We start from the raw sequence: 21,393 nt of genomic DNA, 5'->3' as shown, positions 1-21,393 counted from the left end.
TCTTTTGAAATAAAAAGTTATCACAATGAGATCAAACAATATAGAAAAGAAGGAAAAACATCACTATTCTCTAGAGTAGAATTGATAAAGTTTGTTTCATTATTTATAGATTTGCCATCTCCAGTGATTTTTCTCAAATATACTACTAATCATTTACTCTAGTCATAAAGAACTGCTTCTTTTGAAAACTCATTTTTTTTGTTATTTCCAGGCAGATGTTAAATTTTTCTAATTAGTAGTCGATGCCTTAAAGACTAATTGAATGTAAAATGACAATGTAATACAATTTTGATTCTTTCCAATTTTGGTTTCATTTTGCAATGTAACCATAATGCAAGGTTCCTCAACCTCAGCACTATTGACATTTGGGATCAGGTAATTCTTGGTTGTGCTCCCACAACCAGTGTGCTTCTGTGCATTGCCAGATGTTTAGCAACATCTCTGGCCTCTACCCACAAGATACCAGTAGCACTCCCCAGTCATGAAACAATGTCACCAGACGTTGCCAGGTGTCCCCTCGGGAGCAAAAGTAATTCCAGTTGAGAATCACTGCCATAGTGTATTTACTAAAATTCTGATCAGCTTTTCAGGAGCATGATTCGAAGTAAAGCAGCGTACCGTTGGTGGGTAGGCACAAAATCAGAACAGAAAAGCTGCTAGGCAGTATTTTGGATAGTTCAGCATAAATAAAAAGATCAGAAGCAGTAAGCGCATTCCTTAATCAAAGACTGGGTTGTCTAGGTAATTGGTACAGAACAGACCACTGGAAACATTTTAGTGATTACCACACAGGGAAATAAAATTAGTTAATAGCTAGAGATGTCATTTATGGCTGTTTTTCTTCAATCATTATTTTAAAATGTGAAGCAGCAGGATCTGCAGATATTAGAGGACACATGAAGGTCCTTGTAACTATTTTGTGTTACCCCCAAATCACAGTGATTTTCCATGGCGTGCTGGAATAAAAAAATGCCTCACTCCTTTTGTCATTATGTCTACAACAGGTGATGCCCAGTGCCCTGCTGGGAATGCCATTAATCTAACTTCCTCTCCAAAATTTTTGACATTTGGTATCATGACAAGCACCCAGCAGGCAAGCCGGTTCACAGGGTGTTTTTCAGTTTAAACATACGCCAGAGAAAATAAAAAAATATAGCTACGTGAGAGAGAAAAGCAAAATGATTTCAAATTTTATTAAATTGAATACGCAGGAGAGAGAAATATACAAAAGCCTTAGCTGCCTACATGTATTAAGCTTCATATGCATTTGAAAGCATCTTAGAATAGCTTTACTAAACGTGTTTACAAAAACCTGAATAGAAATTATTAACAGAGGGCAGTTAACATCACGAAACTCCTTGAGATAGTGTCAAGAAGGTAAGACAGGACCAACCTGGATGCTGGGAGAAAACCCTACTCACTAGGCCTGTGAAGTTTTCCTTTACTCTGTGAAATATACCTGCTGCAGAGCAAGGCAGGAAGAGGAAAAAGGAAATGGTATGTCTTCCCTGATTCTTCTTAAAAGGAATTGAATTAATCTGTTTAAAACACTGCCTCAAGGGGCGCCTGGGCGGCTCAGTCCGTGAAGCCTCCGACTCTTGGTTTCAGCTCAGGTCAACAATGGAGATCAAGCCTCACGTCCAGCCCCCGCATAGGGTGGAGTCTGCTTGGGAGTCGTTTCCTCTTCCTCTCCCTCCCCCTCTGCTCCTCGCCCCCTGCACAGGTGTGCACAAGCTCTCTGTCTCTCTCTGTCTCATATAAATAAGGAAATCTTAAAAACAAAAACAAAACCCTACCTCAAAAAAATCCTGTAAGATGTTCATTTTAGGTTGGACTTTCAAAAGTAAAATCATGCTATGCTGTGGTCCTTCAAGTGACCCTCTGAACTATTGGGCCACTTGTATGGTAGATTAATAATTTGTTCTTGCAACTGAAGATGTTTTTTGTGTTGTTTTGTTTTAGAGAGACACAGAGCTCAAGTGTGAGCAGTGCAGGGGCGGGGGTTGGGGGTTGGCGGGAGGGGCAGAAGGAGAGGGAGAGAGAGAAACTTAAGCAGGCTCCATGCCCAGTGCGGAGCCCCACACGGTGCTTGATCTCAAGACCCTGAGTGGATATCAATAATTGGTTGCTTCACTGACTGAGCCACCCAGGTGCCCCAATAACTGGAGTTGGCCTTAAAATGTCTAGCCTAGGGCAGTAACAATAAGAGACATAATAGACAACCAATAAAGAGCTGCTGAATGAATGTATGGGAAGGAGGTGTCTTGGTGTAGGAGTATGCCTTATTGTATAATACAAAAAATTTTACATCAGTAGAGAAAAACATACACAAAAGAAGTCATGCACCCATCATCCAGCTTGAAAATTATCAACCCATGACCAATCTTTCTTCAAATATACCCCACCTACTTTTCCTTTGTCTGTTGTTTTGAAGCAAATTCCAAATATATCACTTCATTCATAAATATTTCAATGTCTGTCTCTAAAAGATTGGGGTCTTTTCTTTAAAAATTACATTATTGTGCCTGCAAAATTAAAACAATTTCTTAATAATCTCAGGTATCCTGTCTTCAAATTTTCAATTGTCTCATAAATGTCTTTTTTTTTTTACAGTTTTTCATTGCAATCAGGACTCAAAAAAGATCCACAGATTGTGATTATTTATTTCTAAAATATTTTTTAGTCTTCAGTTTTCCCCATCTTCTCCTCATTTTCTCCCCTGTAACTTACATTGTTGCAGAACTGGGTTGTTCGTATCGCAGCGTTTTCTACAGCCTGGAGTTGGCTGATTTTATCCCAGTAGTGTCACTTACCGAGGTATCACTTATGTTCCTCCATCTCCGGTATTTCCTGTAAACTGGTAGCTGGAGTTAAAGACTTAATCAGATTCAGACTCCGTTTTCTTTTTGCAAGTCCAAAACGAAGGTGGTGGCCAAGTCATAGCGACAGCATTCTTGGCTTCTTGCTCAGTGCCTTGCAAACTGATTTAGCTAACGTTTGTTGGGTCTTTTCTATGCGCCTCGCAATGTGCTCATGTTCTATAGGCATTATGTCATTTAGTCATATTTAAGCTTCAGAATACTGGTACATATCAACTTCTGTCTGATGACTAGACCCCTTTAGTAGGGTCAAGTGATCTTGAATGTTTTTCAAACAAACCCCTCAGTGTATACTCCATTGTCATTTATGTGATTTAATTTAGAATTCTGTCTGAATTTTCTTTTTACTGGATTCATTTAGAGCTCGACGAAAATAGCTTGCATTAAAGGCATTTTTTACATTTTATTAATAAAGCTCGAATACCTGTCACTTCACTGTGAATTTGTTGTACTCAGGCTTTTTGGTACTGGAATTCACCATCTGTTGATCTCGCCAACAGAATTCGCTATTTCCTGAGTCTCTTTCCTTCGCACCCATTGTCTTCTGCAGGTGCACTCAGGTCCCTTTCATCTCGCTCTGCTTTCTTTGCACGCTCAGTGCTCACAGTTTCCCACTGTTACCCAGTGTGAGAAGCTGGCTCGTGATTGTAAAAGCAAAAGTAGCTTTTCATTGTTTGTTCACATATCTATAATTTATTCTGTTCAACTATCTCTGTACCCCCCAAATTTACCATTTATGAAACCAGACCATTGGAGATCCAAACTCAAACAATAGATGTCCAATTATCTTGACCAACTGACATTTTTGAAGATTAAACTGTTTGATACGTTGTTGATGGGGAAAGGGCAGTAACCGGCCCAACTTGCAATTAGATTGCGGAGAACTGGGAGCAAAACAATGCAAAGAGGATCCCATTGTGTAGCTCTCCAAGCTGACATGCAAAGAATACCTTATTCTTTAGATATCTTAACCCTTCTTCTCCGATCATTTTTCCTTTAACAGTTGTAACAGCATTCTCCTCAAGCTTCCACATATGATTATCCATAAAGAACTTGAAGATTCTTATTTGAAATCATCTGTAAGCTTGTAGTGTGTAGGAATCGTGTCTCTCTTTACCTGACCTCACAGAGTGCCCAGGGTAGCACGGTGCACGTGCTCGTGCTTCATAAGTAGCTTTCGTTGCTAGTGGTTTTTGAAAGGTTATACATTTTAAATGGTATTTTGTTCCCTTTTTCCTTGGCAGGATGAAGGAGCTTCCTTTTCTAAGACCAGTGCTGTTTGGACTCAGTGAAAGTACACTTTGTTCTAGGAGAATTGCCATGTGAAAGCCTAGAATATATATTGAGTTCTTCCAAGAAGGGGGGAAAAATCATGTTCTAGGACAGTGAATGCTGACTTGGTGCTGAATGAATGATTGTTATGTGCTCTTTTACTCACAGGCTCGCTTTTCATATGTGCGGATGAAATATCTTTTCTTTTCCTGGTTGGTGGTTTTTGTTGGAAGCTGGATTATATACGTGCAGTACTCTACCTATACAGAACTATGCAGAGGGAAGGACTGTAAGAAAATAATAGTAAGTAGTTTTGATTTCCTAGTATGTAGAAAAACTATATTAATCCTATGTTATATTTACTACTTATATACTTACTAATAATTGTTTTCAAAAAGTAAAAGTTAATTCGACCTTAGAGTTGTGTTGAACTTCATAGCTTTGCAATGTGACCAAGTTAGTAGGAGTGTTCCACACCTTGAAAAATCTACACTTCAGAAATCTAAATATAGAATACTAGATTAGTGTGAGAGCATCCTCAGTACAGACAGGGATTCTTTTTAAAATATACTAAAAGTTTAGTTTACTCACATCAGATCAGTTTTTAAGTGTTTAGAGTATAAAAATATTTACAGGCAGCCTTTCCGGAACACGTCTTTTGAATAAATAGAGTCATTCTCAAATACCAAAAATGTATCTGAAAAGCATATATTTAGTATTTATTTTCTACCCTAATGATTGGCTATAGCTCAGGAAAATTGCTCTATCAGTCTAAGATTTCTAGTAGTAATTATTGGTTAGATGTTTGAGGATCAGTAAATTTAACTCCATGTTTTCTTCTATATTATATAAATAATATAAAAACATTGCATCTGAGAATTATATTTTTGATAATAATGATTGTTGGGATCCCAATTATTATGACTTACGACAGATTCTATAGTTATCGAGTGGTTACTCTTCACTCAGGCCAATGGTGCTAGGTTTGTGCATATAGCAGGGAACAAGCTATCATGACTGCAGGAACTTAGAGTCTAGCAGGGAAGGAAATGAATACAGTAAGGTAGGATAATAATTACAACAGCAAGTGTTGTAGGAACATAAGGCAGGGAGACCTGAAGCTTTCCAAAGTTCTAAGGAAATGAAAATCAGTTTAACTCTAGGCATTCTCAATTAAGATAAAAAAATATTCCCCAGGAGTATTAACAGCCTCTTAAATAGGCAAGGGAGGAATTACTGATATAATAAGCAGGGAGATGAATTAGTAAAGATGAGTCCCAAATCAAGTTCAGAGGTGTCAGTCTCATATGTCCATTTCAACTGGCCATCCCAGATCATTGAGGAATTTTTTTTTAAGATTTTATTTATTTGAGAGAGAGCATGAGGAGGAAGAGAGGCAGAGGGAGAGGAAGAAACAGACTCCCTGCTGAGCAGGGAGCCCAATGTGGGGCTTGATCCCAGGACCCTAAGATCACAGGGAGCCCAATGCGGGGCTCGATCCCAGGACCTTAAGATCATGACCTGAGCTGAAGGCAGACACTTAACCGACTGAGCCACCCAGGAGCCCCCAGATCCTTGAGGAATTTTAAGATAGGAACCTCTGGGGCCAGGCAAAGTACTGCATACTGGTCAGTAATACTTAAAATAATACTATGAAAGTCCCCCAAGCCCATTTTACAAATAAAGAAATATGCACACCTGAAATTGATGTAACATTGTATGTCAACTATACTTTAATTAAATATAATATCTATATATGACTAAGAGAGAGAATTTGCTTGTGATGGTGGAGCCAGATGGTAGTCCTAATTCTGCCTCTATATAAAGCTCAGACTCTTTCTGCTTCCCTGTGTCAGAAAAGACTAGCAAAATTATAGCTTAATAGAAGTAAGAAAAAAAAACCCACAAAACTCACCTGCTTACTTTTAATGAAGAAGAAGCAGGAGTTATATAATCAATTATAATAACATAAAATAACCAAAGTATTTGAAATATCTATTTTCCCTTTTTCTAGGGCACTTTTCTCAAACTAGGTGTCTTGGGGCACATTAAAAGTATCCCATGGATAAAAGCATTCCACTATCAAATATATTTGAAAACATCAGGTTAAACAAAGATAAATAGGTGACTTTACTGAGGACTCCCCAGGATCTTTAATATACTAATATGTACTCTGCATCTCCAGAAAAAGCAAATATATTTGATTAGGAAAAAAATCCATCCCACCATGACTCTTGGGAAGACCTATTAACATCTTCTGGTGATGTTAAAAATACTGTAATAAGAAATTAAAACAAAATGAAATAGATATGGCTTTTATTGTGTATTAATACAATAATATGAAAATTGTAAGCCATATGGTGGTGACTATTCTGTTACAAATGAGTTATAGTTGTGAAGTATTTTTTATTATTTTATTTCTTATTTTTAATATTTTATTATTGCATTATTTTTCATAATTTTTCCTTTAATTTCACTTTATAAGAAATGGAAGCAGAATTCTAGCATAATTTGGGGCACCTGGGTGGCACAGCGGTTAAGCGTTTGCCTTCGGCTCAGGGCGTGATCCCATCGTTGTGGGATCGAGCCCCACATCAGGCTCCTCTGCTATGAGCCTGCTTCTTCCTCTCCCACTCCCACTGCTTGTGTTCCCTCTCTCACTGACTGTCTCTGTCTCCGTCGAATAAATAAATAAAATCTTTAAAAAAAAAAGAATTCTAGCATAATTTAATAATTCTAATATAATAATAATTCTAGCATAATTTAATGGTTATCTTACTAAAATTTGAAAATAATGAAAACATTTTCTGAGCCTAAAGCATATCTTTTCCCTGAGACTGGCTTTAAAAAAATGGTAGTTTATCTGCATTTGGGAATTGTGTTCTTAAAACTTACCAAAACTGGTAGTATTAAGATCAGTAATACTAAGATAGTACTAACATTTAATAGGAATTGTGTGATTAGAACTAAAAAGCAAGCAGAAAAAAATATTTCTTAAGTACACATTAAAGCTTCAGAAAGCCAACAAGATATCTTGTGAGGAATTACTTGGTCAAGATCTGGGAGAGGATAAGACTTGAGAGAGGTGAGCCTAGATTTGGTGACTTTGTTTGCCTGGGGTATGTGACCTAAAATAGAGTTTTATAGGGCTAGGAAGATAAAAATCTAGTCCAGGTCTTACCAACAGTGGGACCTTGGTACACCATGCTGTGGGCTGATACCCTAAAGAGCTGAACCCCAACATTAAAGGTGAACTAAAAGAACCTCAGAGGTGTGAGCTGACTTTTGGAGCCTCTTTTTCCCTCAAGGATGTTGCTGATACTGGGCATGAGCAGGGGTCTGAGAAACAGGACTGTATACTAGGAGAGAGCTGCTGCTGGGGACAAGAAATTAGCAAGCTTTTGTAGAAAATTAAAAGAGCCTCAAGCACACAGCCAGTTATCCTGTTGGGATATTTGCCAAATCCTAGGGTTTTACAGAATGGGAGGCTAAACATCTCATTGGAAAGCCTTTGAAAAGCAGAGCAGACATTTTGGCAGTCTCACAAGATACAGCCTAAAGTTATGAACCTGCCAATGGGGGGAAACCCCACTGAATTCCCAGGCTCTCCATTAAAAACCCTAGAGGGCTGTCTCTTGGGATGGAGATAAGCCAAAAATAGCTTGAGTTTTACCAGAGCTGCAGCCCAGCCTCCATTCAGCACAGTGCCTGATTGGGTTAAGATGTTCAGCTACCATTATATCTGTCTACCCAAGGAAAGGGAAACCCTCCCTGGAAGCACTATGTGAAAAACTAGAGGACATGGCAAAAGATAAGGTGGCATGATCAAAAACCAAGAGATAAACATGGACAGTAGAATCAGATCCACAGATGATCCAGATATTGGAGTCATCCAAAAAGGGTTTTAAAGTAACTGTGTTTGGGTTCAAGTAAATAGGAACAAAGGTTAGAAATTAAATAAAGCAATGGATAATTTCAACAGAGAATTGAAACGTATTAAACAGAATCAGGAAGACGATATGGCAGTTCAAAAAAAGTTAAAGAGGGAATTACCATATGATCCAGCAATTCTGCTTCTAGGTGTATACCCAGAAGAATTGAAAGCAGGGACTCAAGCAGATACTTGCATACCAGTGTTCATAGTAGCATTATGCACAATAGCCAAATGATGGAAACAACTCTAACATCCATTAACAGATAAAGGCATAAACAAAATACATGGAATATTATTCAACCTTTAAAAATAATGGAATTCTGATGCATTCCACAACATGGATGAACCTCAAAAATGTTGTGCTAAATGATATAAGCCAGACACTAAATGACAAATATTGTATAATTTCACTAATATGAAGTACCTAGAATAACAATTATATATAAATTGGGAGAATGGTAAAAGGAGTTAAAATGTTCAAGATTCTTATCATATGGCAGCATAGGGTAAGAGTATCAACCAGTTAATATCAATTAGTCTATTCATATCAATTAATTAATAAAATGTCCCTCAATTAACTTTAGACTTTGTTGATTGAAATATGCATACTGTTATTTCTAGGATAACCTCTGGAATAGAAAAAGAGTGTATCATCTCCAAACTAATAAGGAAAAATGTAATAATAAAAGAATACTCAGTTCTAAAGAAGGCAAGGAAGTAAATAGAAAGGAACATATAGGCAGTAGAAGTACAAAATACATAACAAGACAATAGATGTCACAAATTGAATTCCCTAGGAAACAGACTCAGAGACTGAGATTTGCCTGTAGGGTGTTTATTGGGATGGGCTCTTGAGATTAACATCTATGGGGAAGTGAGGAAACAGGATAGACCAGAGAAGTCAAACTGCACTACAGTGGTAACAAAGACCTCAGTTGATTCTACAGGGAATTTTGGAGATGGGGTAGCCTTGCAAATGTCCAGGTGTTTATATGCTGTCACTGACCAGTCACTGGATATAGTTTTCTACCCTCTTCCACCCTCCCTTAAGGGAACATGACCTTGGGTAAGTCTGTATTCTAGGGCTGAGGACAAGTCTCAAAGAAAAATTCAGCTGAGAGCTGTTGACTACTTATATGCCCAACAGCTGAGGGAATGACTGCTCCAGTTCTAGACAAGATATGGCTGACTTACCATGGCATTGGCTGCAGTATATTTCAACCCAAATATGTTGGTAATTACATTAAATGTAAATGGACCAAATGCTTCAGTTAAAAGGCAAAGATTGTCAGACTGTATTAAAACTTTTAAAAAACTATATTTACAAGAGACACATCTAAAATATAAAGATGCAGACAGATTGAAAGTAAAAGAATAGGAAAAAAATTCATGAAAATATGCAAATTATAAAAGAGGGGGATATTTAAAGGAAAAACCATAGCTATATATATTTGTGTAAGTTTTATATTACACAAGCTATACCTTTTTTTAAAGTCTGAATCAGCCCTTACTGGCGTGAAATGTAATACTTTTTAAATTTGTTTCTCCTGTGTTTTAGTTTTATAATATCTGCCTAAGTAATTGGCCTTTTCACAAATGTTGGCATTATCCACACATACTTTTTTTGGTCCTGGTGATTCCTGTTATGAAATGTAGAGTCTAAACTGATTTTCTTTCTCCCTCTGTATTACTGCATAGACTGTTCTCCTATTTAAGTGGACTGAACTGAACCAGAGTGTGTAGTAAGATGGCTGATTTTCAATTTGGATATAAAAATATAAAACTGCATTATCTCAAAACCACATTTAGCAAAAACATGCTTGCCAAAGGATTTGTAGTATCCTGTGTATAAACTCAACAGCTTTACTTCAAAATCCTCAATTTCATCTTCATGAACCAAGGAAGATTGTAAAGAAATACAGAAGATTCCCAAAGAGGCCCTACAAATATTACTTGATGAAGTTTAACAATGTGGGTTCTTTCCTTCCTTTTGTAAGTTGGCAGTTTGACTTCTGACTTTTTTCTAGTTCTTTTTTCCCTATTTTTAATAATTTAATACTTATTTTCAAGGTAACTACTATCACATAGCAATCATATAAAAAAGTATAACCCATTTTAGAAGAAGTATCAGTATGCAGAGTCCATGTCTTAAGGAGCTTACATTCTTGTAGTGGAATATGTATAATAAAAACAAAAACAAATAAACAAATGACTTCAGGGACTAAAAAGTGTAATAAGAAAGGATATAATAGCAATATTTTGAAGAGAATGGCTAGGGCATGCTACCTTAACTGTAGTGGCTGGGAGAGCCTTCCCTGAGAAGATGGCATTTTGAATTACAGCCTGATGAGAAGGAAGCAGTTGTATGAATATCTGGGCAAAAAGCATGTAAGGAGAAAAGACAGTGAGTATAAATGCCCAAAGAGGGGAGTGAGGTTAGGAAATATGGTTGGTTTCATGAGTAATTTATAAAAATCTGTCTTATTACTTTAGTCGTATCATGTACATTTTGAAATCTTGCATAGTGAAGGAGAACTTCTTGATTATAATTAACTCAACCGTATCATGTTAATCTAAAATACTAGGCTGGAGTCAAAGCACCAGACTTACCCTTTCTTGTGGTGTACTGTATGACTTTGAGTAAGTGACTTCATTTCACTGACTTGCTGTTAAGTCCATTGTACAAGCACCAGACTTACCTTTTCTTGTGGTGTACTGTATGACTTTGAGTAAGTGACTTCATTTCACTGACTTGCTGTTAAGTCCATTGTACAAGCACCAGACTTACCCTTTCTTGTGGTGTACTGTATGACTTTGAGTAAGTGACTTCATTTCATTGACTTGCTGTTAAGTCCATTGTATTGTATATTTGAAAGTTGCTCAGAAAGTAGATCTTAAAAGTTATCACAAGAAAAAAACATTTTGTAACTATGCACGATAATGGACGTTAACTAGACGTACTGTGGCGATTATTTCACAATGTATGCAAATATCAAATCATTATGTTGTACACCTTAGACTAAGATAATGTTATATGTCAGTTATATCGCAATTTTTTAAAAAAGATTTATTGCAAGGAATTGGCTTACCCAGTTGTGGGAGCTGGCTAGATGAGGCTGAAATCCATAGGGTAGGCTCTCGAGGACAGGCCGGACCTCTTGGGCATGGGCTGAAGCTGCTGTCCACAGACAGCATTTCTTCTTCATCATGGGAGCCTCAGTAATTCTCTTAAATCCCTTCAACTAATTGAATCAGGCCCACCCAGATTATCTAGGATAATCTCTCATTAAAGTCAGTTGATCATGGGGGCATCTGGGTGGCTCAGTCGGTTAAGCATTTGCCTTCAGCTCAGGTCATGATCTTAGGGTCCTGGGATCGAGTCCGCATCGGGCTCCCTGCTCAGCGGGGAGCCTGCTTCTCCCTCTCCCTCTGCCTGCTGCTCCCCCTGCTTTCTCTCTCTCTCTCTCTCTCTTTCTGTCAAATAAATAAATAAAACTTTTTTTTTTAAGTCAATTGATCATGGACTTCAGTTACATCTAAAAAACCTTCACAGCAACACTGAGATTATTGTTTGCTTTACTAACTGGGGACTGTAGCCTAGCCAAGTTGATGCATCCAAAGACCATCAGATCAGATTAAAGTGGTTTAGTTTGTACCAGAAATTTGTACTACACAAATTTAAAGAAAGAAGGCTTCAATGAACACAGAGATCACTGTGGGTAAAATAGCAAAGAAAGACTTCATAGAGGACAGAATTTCTCTAGGCCTTAGAGAATAGAAGGAATTTGGATAGGCTCTCAAGGAGCATCTTTCTCCTTTTAATTACAAACCAAGCTTGCTTAAGCACTTTTATCCCCAAGAGCAATTTGCTGACTAACTTTAGATCTGAAAATTCCCAGAACCATGCTAGTAACCACTAAACCATAGCCTTGGTTGGTGGGCCATTTGGCTGCCTATAAATTAACATAACTTCTTCTTTTGTCTTTTTATAGTAAGTTTTAAAAACATATTTAGAATGTTGATCAAATCAGATATGTATTTCCTATAAATTATGTACTCTGTGTGAATTAGTCTAATTTAGTAATCAAGTATATTTCTCATAATTTCAGCATTGGAAATCACTATAGAACATTAGTATTATTTACCTGACACGTTTTCTCAACCAATGGATAATTTTTATTAAAAGGTATTATACGGTTAATGGGATTCTTAACTTATCTAAGCTTCCAGGAAGCTAGGAGCCAAAACTGGAATTAATTCTGTACGTCGTACATTGATTTACAGTTTGAATTAAAGTTTCTTATGTTCAGTTTTTAATAAAAGTATACTTTCCATTGTCACATCCATTATTTAGAGCTTGATTCCAGTGAAATGCATAATAGCCTTTTAAATACTAGGCTTTTAAAACTTTGAGAAGGAAATACAGTGGGGGTGGTGTATCTTGGGAAGCCAAGGTTAACTTGTGGAAGTTGTGAGCACTGAGAACTGTGTTCTGCTCTTCTTTGTTCAAAGGCAGCTTTCTCTGAAACTGAGGGCAACCACTAACTAACCCTAATTAGATGTGCTTGGAAGGATCTATTTTTTTCCGGTTGGGCTTTTTTTTCTTTTATCCACCAAGCTAATTATAATATGTTGTATAATTCATTGAACATTTTCTCTGATTATAGAAATCACTGATTGACTCATTATTTCAGCAAATCCTATTTGGTGCCTAACCATAAAGAAATTTTGCACCGTTTGTGTAGTTTGCTGGGTTCTTTAAAAAAGAAAAATAGAGTAGGGAGGAGGGAGAGAAAGTTTTCTTCTATACAATTTTCAGGACAACATTGTTTAGTAATGATATTTCTGGCATGTTCCTGTATGATTGAGACTGTTTTGAGGTTCTATCTGGATAATAATGAGGAATCACTCACTGCCATTCTAGTGAACTTTTGCATTACATGAGCACATGCTTCATTCATTCATTCATTCATTTATTTGAGAGAGAGAGAGAAAAAGAGAGTGAGAGTAGGGGATTGGGGGGGAGGGGCAGAGGGAGAGAAAATCTGAAGCAGACTCCAGGCCCAGCATGGAGCCTGACGTGGGGCATCATCTCACTACCCTGAAATCATGACCTGCGTAGAAGTCAAGAGTCGGATGCTTCAGTAGGGGAAGAAAGGGATAAAGAAAGGGGGGGGTAATCAGAAGGGGGAATGAAACATGAGAGACTATGGACTATGAGAAACAAACTGAGGGCTACAGAGGGGAGGGGGGTGGGGGAATGGGATAGACCGGTGATGGGTAGTAAGGAGGGCACATATTGCATGGTGCACTGGGTGTTATACACAACTAATGAATCATCGAGCCTTACATCGAAAACCGGGGATGTACTGTATGGTGACTAACATAATATAATAAAAAATCATTATTAATAAAAAAAAAAAAAAGAGTCGGATGCTTAACCGAATGAGCCACCCAAGGCACCCCTTTTCTTTTTTCTTTTCTTTTCTTTTCTTTTCTTTAGAGAGAGAGCACATGCTTTAACTTGGGAGCAATAAAAAATGAAAGAGCCCCTAAATTTTATTACAGTCTCTTTTAAGACCTAATTTCTAGAGATAATGATTTGTTAGTTAAAACAAATAGCTTAGGGGCACTTGGGTGGCTCAGCCATTAACCGTCTGCCTTCAGCTCAGGTCATGATCCCAGGGTCCTGGGATCAAACTCTGAATTGGGCTCCCTGCTCCGTGGGAAGACTGTTTTTCCCTCTCACACTCCCTTTGCGTGTGTTCCCTCTCTCGCTGTCTCTCTCTGTCAAATAAATAAATAAAATCTTAAAAGAAAAAACAAAAAGCAAGTAGCTTAACATATACTAAATTTAGTAATATTTAGAACTATGGTTTTAATTAGATAGTAATACATAATTATTTCATTTAGCTTTGCATTTGCTTAGGACCGAAATTATTATTTGACTCTGGAGGTTCATTTTGTGCCATTATCCTCTGTTTTTAAAATATATGAGATGAATCCACTTGGAACCTCCAGTTTTCAGAGGATAAGCTTAATTTTTCCTTATTTTTTTTCCTTTTCCAGAGTATAAGTTTAATTTTTTCCTTTTTCCTTTTCCTATTAAAAGTATCATTTTCTTTTATGCCAGTTTCAATTAGATTACCAATCTCTTCTTGGTGAATTTACAGAAAAATATTTACTAAACAAGTTTATTTCAAATCTTAACAAACATAAGCCCTATTCTAAGAATAATGTTACTGGGGGCGCCTGGGTGGTGCAGTCGGTAAGCGTCTGCCTTTGGCTCAGGGCGTGATCCCGGCGTTATGGGATCGAGCCCCACATCAGGCTCCTCCGCTATGAGCCTGCTTCTTCCTCTCGCACTCCCCCTGCTTGTGCTCCCTCTCTCACTGGCTGGCTCTGTCAACTAAATAAATAAAATCTTTAAAAAAAAAAAAAAAGAAGAATGTTACTGGTTATAGTAGCATTTCTGGTGTCATTTGTGTGTTACATTGCACTCTCTTAGAACATGTGGTGGTCACTGTAATTCTGAAACAGGTGGTCTTGTTACTATTAGCATAATTCTGAGAAGCAGTAAAGAGACTGAGGGTTAAAGCCAGTTTAGAAGAAACAAACCAACAGTAAAACACCATGTTATTTTAGTTATGTGCTTACCAGCACTTGCTAGAACTGCCAGATACAGAGATAAGACATGTCCCCGCCCTGAAGATGCTTACAGACTAGTAGAGGATATGGAAAAATAAACAAGAAGCACATAATTGAGACTGGGAGTTGGGTTGCTAAATTTAGCAAAACAGACAAACACAAAAACAGGATGCCCAGTTAAATTTTAATTTAAAACAAACAATGAGTTTATATTTTGAGTATAAGTATATCCCAAGTATTGCCAATAAGCAACTAATTTTTCAATATAAGTGTGTCCCATGCAATATTTCACTGGGCAGTCTAACCAAGAACATCCTAGAAGACTTTCTGGAAGAGGTTGTCTCTTAACTGGATTTTGAAGGATAGAACATTACAAGCAGAAGGAGGCATGTGCATAGATATAAAGATAGGAAAGAATGCTATGTTCCAGGAAGCTCCTGGCTAGAGCAGAGAGCATGAGGAGCAGTTTACTGAGGTCACATTAGCACAGTCAAAACCATAAAAGCCCACGTATGTCCTGTTAAGGAGTTTGCCTTTTATCCTCAGGGCAGTACAAAGTCAGTAGAAGTTTTCCTTTCTTTTCTTTCTCTTTCTTTCTTTCTTTCTTTCTTTCTTTCTTTCTTTCTTTCTTTCTTTCTTTCTTTCTTTCTTTCTATTTATTTGAGAGAGAGCAAGGGGCCAGAGCATAAGCCAGGGGCTGCGAGGGGCGGGGAGGCGGCAGGGAGAGGGAGAATGAGGTTCTCCGCTGAGCAGTGAGCCCTACATGGGGCTCAATCCCAGGACTCTGGTCCCAGGACAGGCAGTTAACCAACTGAGCCACCCGGGTGCCCCTTAAGTAGGGAAGCAAGTAGTCAGATAAATGTTTCAGAAGAATTTCATCAGTTGCGGAGGGTGGGTAGGTTGGATAGGGGGCATCATAGGCAGGGAGACCAGTTTTATGGTGGTTACAGTAATCCAGGCACAAAGCAGTCGGGGCTTCAACCATGGCATAGGGTGGGAATGGAGGAGAAGAAAAAGCTTCGAAGGATATTAAGGAAGTAATTTGGTTGCCACACTCGGTCCATTTCTAACATTCACTGTGATATTCAACGAGCTAAAAATTTCACCAATATGATCCTAATTTGCTAATTAACAAAATCCCAGAAATGGATCCATCTTAAGATACGGACAATAGAAGCATGTGCAGTAGTTGCCTCGGGGTGTGTGCTGCTTTATTACCTGATGAGGACTCTTGCGGAGCCCTGGACCTTCCTGGACTACAAACACACAAACATCATACTGTGTCTGCTGAAGAATTTTAAAGTGGATTACAGACGTTGTAACAGAAGCGAAGGAGAGCGCGGAGAAGGTTCTTGTGTGTGTGTGCAAATGCATGCATGTAGGGAGAGGAAAAGGGTGTGTGATGAGCACAGTTAATGGCTGAGAGAAAGAATTCAGGAAAGAGGGAAAAAGAGAGAGGTTGACGATGCAGTGAGAGTGCAGAGAATGGTGAAGATTAAAATAGCGGATGTGGAGAATTGGAAAGGGTGCTGACTAGACTTGGAGAATTTTCAGGCAACCCAACTCTGCTGTTTTTTCCTAAGGAAAAATTGGCAAGATTGTCTAAAATACATTTTTAGAACACGGATCCCAGAAAATGATTTAAAACCTAGTACTTATACATCTGTTCGTTGTTATTGCCCCTTGAGGTACAGTTTCCACAGTTCATGAAATGACCCCTTCGGCGCCAGAGGGTTTCGTAAACTGTAGCTGAAGAGTGCCATCTCCTGGTACTACCAGGTATGTGCAGACAAAGGCAGGATGTGCCGTAGAATCCTCCTAGTAATAAAATCGCAAGACTGGAAAAACCTTTAATATTTTCTGCTGAGTATCCTGTTGTAAAGTTGAATTTATTTATAATCTGTGTCTTTTTAGTTAGGAGATCGTATTACTAAAAGTGATCATAGTTAGTGTGTATGGCCATGCCTGAAAAAACAAACAAAACTGTATGTGGCCAACCGTACTTTTCATATAAGCACATGGGAAATTTGCCTTTGGTTTATGATGGAAGCCACAAGTTGAAGAGCCTGTTCTTTGTGACTGCCTCTCTGATGCAGGGTTGGCTTGAGGCCTTAGTTCAAAACAGGAATCTGATTCTTGTAGCTGAATGTCAGACTTGTCTTCACTGCTTAACAGTTTACCAATAAGATACTAATTTATTCTTTTTTTAAAACATTTAATGCATTATAGAAAAGTATTAATTTTATCCCCAGTAAGGTTTAAAATGAAAACTACTATGTTTTTTTAATCATGGCTATTCGATGAATCATGGAACACTACATCAAAAACTAGTGATTTACTTACTGTATCGTGACTAACATACATCATCATCATAATAAAGTCATGGTTATTTGATAAACATTTACTGAACACTTAAAATACTAAACTCTTTTCTGTGTGCTAGAAAGGGGAGGTTCAAAGATGAATTTGACCTTGGCTCTGCCTTTGAACCATCTTACTTTCCACCAGGGAGGATAACATGAACGTAAATGATGTTAGATTTGGGAGTATAAGGAAAGAAGGGAGGAAGGATGTAGGATCAGGAAGGAAATACACAGTCTCAAGATTATCCACTGGAAGATGGGTGTTGTAGAAAGGGCCACGTCTAAATCTTTACCTGGGGCAGGGTTATAGTAGAGTGTTCCTCTAGATTCGGGAGCCAAAGATCAGGACATTTGAAGCAAATAGCTCTTTAAGTCCTACTCCAGAAGCTGTTCATAATAGAATGTGCTATTTCTGCATAAATACCCAGAATACAGTTCATTCATTCATTCGGCAAGTACTTTTTATGCACATTTAATTATGTGTCAGGCATTAAGCAAGTCCTAAGGAAACAAAGATGAACGTCCTGTCCCTACGTTGAGTTGCTTGTGCAGAGGGAATGAAAGTGACCAGAGCCCCTTAGTAGGAACACTGTGGACGAGCATCCAACCCAGGCGTTATTAAACCTGCCCACGTGCTCCTCTCCAAGATTAAGTAATTCTGGTGCTTTTACCCCAATGGCTAATTAAAAGCACAGGCTCTGCAGGCAGATACTCTGGCTTCAGATTCCAGCACCACCACTAACCTGCTCTGCAAATTTCTTACCTCTCTTGTCTTAGTTTCCTTATCAATAAAATGGAGATGATGGTAATATCTATTTTTTAGGGAGGTTGTAAAGATTAAAGAGATAAACACAAAAAGCTCTTAGAGTAATGTTGACATATAGAAAACAATATGACAAATACCCATATACCTACCATCTAGGTAGCAAGCTTTTGCCACATTTGCTTCATTTTTAAAAGAAAAAAGCATGGCAGGTACAACTGAAGCTCTCTGTATCCTCCCTGGTATTCTCCTCCCTCCTCCCCAGGGGTAACCACCTCTTGAATTTGATGTGAGACCTACCATCATGTTTTCATACTTTCACCATGTACATATGGGTACATAAACAATATATAGCATTGCTTTGTATGTTTCTAAACTTGAATTGATACTAAACTGCACATATCATTTTGTAACTTTTTCTACTTGACATTGTTTTCAGCATTTTTCCATGTTGATCTATGTAACCTTAAGCTCTTTCTTTTTTTTAAATTTAAATTCTAGTTAGTTGACACCTGATAGTTTAATATTGGTTTCAAGAGTAGAGTTCAGTGGTTCATAATTTACATATAACACCAATGCTTTTCCTAACAGGTGCCCTCCTTAATACCCACTACCCATCTATCCCATCCCTCACCCACCTCCCTCCATCAGCTCTTAGTTTGTTCTCAGTAGTTGAGTCTCTCGTGATTTGTTTTCCTCTCTCTCCTTTCCTCCTCCTGAATGTTCTTCCATTTTGTTTCTTAAATTCCACGTATGAGTGAAATCATACGGTATTTTCCTCTGATTGACTTATTTTGCTTAGCATAATACACCGTAGCTCCATCCCTGTCATTGCAAATGGCAAGATTTCATTCTTTTTGAGGGCTGAATAATATTCCATCATATGTATAATGTATACATATGTATGTATAGATATATAATTATATACATGTGTGCGTGTCTGCACACACACACATGCACGTGCACACACATCTTCTTTATCCATTCATCAGTCAGTGGACATTTGGGCACTTTCCATAGTTTGGCTATTGTTGATAATGTACTATAAAATCAGGGTGCATGTCCTTCGAATGTGTATTTTTGTATCCTTTGAGTAAATACTTAGTGGTGCAATTGCTGGATCATAGGGTAGTTCTAGTTTTAACTTTTTGAGGAATCTCCATACTGTTCTTCAGAGTGGCTGAAGCAGTTTGCATGTCCACCAACAGCACAAGAGTGTTCCCCAAGCCTGAGTTCTTTCATTTTAATTACTATAGTATTTCACAGTGAATACACTTCATTTTATTCAGCCATTCTCCTGCTAATGGTCATTTGCGTTGTTACCCATTTTCCACTTACAAACAGTACTACATCCTGGCTGGCACCCTGAGGGCCTCCCAGACTATACCTTGACCTGCTGTTTTTAGAGGGAAAGATTTTTCATTATGGATTCAATTTTTTAATGTTTACTGGTTTTATTCAGATTTTCTGTTTCTTCTTGCATCATTTTCTATTGTTTCTATTTTTCTAGAAAAATTATTCATTTCAAATGTATTGCCATAGTGTCGTTTATATTCACTATCACTACCCTTTTCTTTCCTAATAATCTTTATTTGTGCCTTCTCTTTTTCTCATGATCAGTCTTGTTAAAGGTTTATCTCCTTTGTTAAAGTTTTCAAAGAAGTAGTTTTTGGTATTATTGATCTCTTTCTTTTTTTATTTCTTCTTTTTTTTTTTCTACTTCTTTTGGAGGTTTACTCTGTTATTGTTGGGGTCTTTTTAAGCCTCTTTAGTTGAGTGTTTACTATTTATATTCAGTCAGTTGGTTTTTCATCATTGCATTTAAAGCTGTAAATTTCCCTCTAAGAACTGCTTTAGCTGCATCTCACAAGTTTTATTATGTATACTTTTGTTGCTGTTCAGTTCCAAATATTCTGCATTGTGATTTCTCCTTTAATCCACAAAATATTTAGGAATGTGCTTTTTAGTTTCTTAACTTGTCTGTGTTTATATTTACATTATTTTTATTGTTGATTTCTTATTTCTTTGTGGTCAGAGGATGTGGTCTATGTGATCTAAATTCACTAGAAACTCTAACCTGTACCTCTAGGAGGTTTCACTCCAGCTCCTGAGTAAGGCCTCAGAACGCCCACCGCCTTTGCCTCAGTGAAGACACATGCCAGGGAAATTGCTGGCCATCTATTACAAGCAAAGATACCAAACAGATGGTTCTGCATTCCCTAAAGATCTCCAGAGGTTGACCTGGGGAAGAAAGTACTGAGCATCTCCCATGTGGTCCCCCTCAAACTTGAGTCTAGGAAACAGATTGCTCTGCTCCTCCTATGAAAATGAAACCTCATGTTCTTGGTTACAGCCAGGTCTGCAGGAGAGAGCAGGCACGGTCAGGGCTTCAGGAACTTCTCTGGTAGTGACAGCTGAAGAGCAACAGCTTCTGGGTGTTGGCACTTACTTCTTCACACGGGCAGGGCTCTCCATCTCTACCATGGCTATCCTTATCCTCACAGCAAGCTGTAGAAAGTGTTGGTAGGAGGGCCTCTTCAAGAATTGAGTACTTAACAGACCCGACTGTGCTTTGGCTATTTCCTTGGGATCAATGAAAAATGTAAGCCCCCAAAATGAAGGGCTCAAGAAATTATCCACAATCTCTATCCCACACAAGAGAAGCCCAGTGTTGGCCGTCGAATAGGTTTCACGATTCCAAGAACCAGAGCTGGGTAAGATTGATCTGTGAGCAGCATCATGTCATCAGACTGAGGGAACCAGACAGACAAGGAGAATTCTGATGAAGAACCATCAAAAGGTAATTGCAGAAACCAGAAAAGAGCAAGAGATCTAAAGCAAAGATTGGGAGATGAAGGACAGAGAAATTCTTGCAACTACAGGAACATACCATAACTTTGTATTGTTATTTTATATTGGTTAATTCCTTCTTTCTGCTTTCTTTGGATTAATTTTTTTCTAATTTCTTGAATTTTTAATTAATTTGTTTTGTTCTTTGCTCTTTATTAACATAATTAAGATGGTGTTCTTCTTTAAGTTCTTTGATTTTATCATTAGTTTTGTTTTCAGTTTTTGTTCCGTTTCAGTTATTATCAGTTCCTAGATACTGAAAATTTCAATTTGGACTTTCAAGAATTAAAATAACATTTAATTATGTATGGATAGATGTTTTGTTAATTCTCAGTTTTATCATATTGTGATTGGAGAATACCGTTTCTGCCATTTCTACTAAGTGGAATGTATTAAGGCTTTGGTCTAATTTTGTGTTTCATGGGCATTTGAAAAGTCTGTTCTCAAGGCATTTAGATCTACTTGATTAGTCAGGTTTTTTAGTTCTTCTATATCCTTTCTTCATAGAGTTCTTGATCTGTCATGGACTAAGAACAGTGAACTAGGGTCTCCTACTCTAATGCCTTTTTGTTTATTTCTTTTTCTATTTCTTATAGATTTTGCTTAATGAATTTTAATTCTACTTTACTTGCCTTATAGAAACTCATGAATGTAATATCTTTGTTATGGCTTGTATGTTTTATC

The 21,393-nt window shown here is 37.7% G+C and overlaps 1 protein-coding gene across 1 annotated transcript in view; it reads left to right on the top strand.

Annotated features, from left to right (window-relative positions):
- Positions 1 to 21,393, top strand: part of DIPK1A (divergent protein kinase domain 1A) — a 104,175-nt gene that overhangs the window by 72,847 nt on the left and 9,935 nt on the right. Inside the window, exon 2 of the mRNA XM_045801777.2 lies at positions 4,320 to 4,454. Within this exon, the coding sequence (XP_045657733.1) occupies positions 4,320 to 4,454 (135 nt within the window). The remainder of the gene's footprint in view (positions 1 to 4,319; positions 4,455 to 21,393) is intronic.

The sequence above is a fragment of the Ursus americanus genome, chromosome 12 (genome assembly GCF_024610735.1).
Source record: "Ursus americanus isolate L20-20 chromosome 12, mUrsAme1.1.p, whole genome shotgun sequence".
Taxonomy (NCBI): domain Eukaryota; kingdom Metazoa; phylum Chordata; class Mammalia; order Carnivora; family Ursidae; genus Ursus; species Ursus americanus.
Note: the sequence above shows the minus strand (reverse complement) of the source record. Positions and strands in the feature narration are given on the sequence as shown.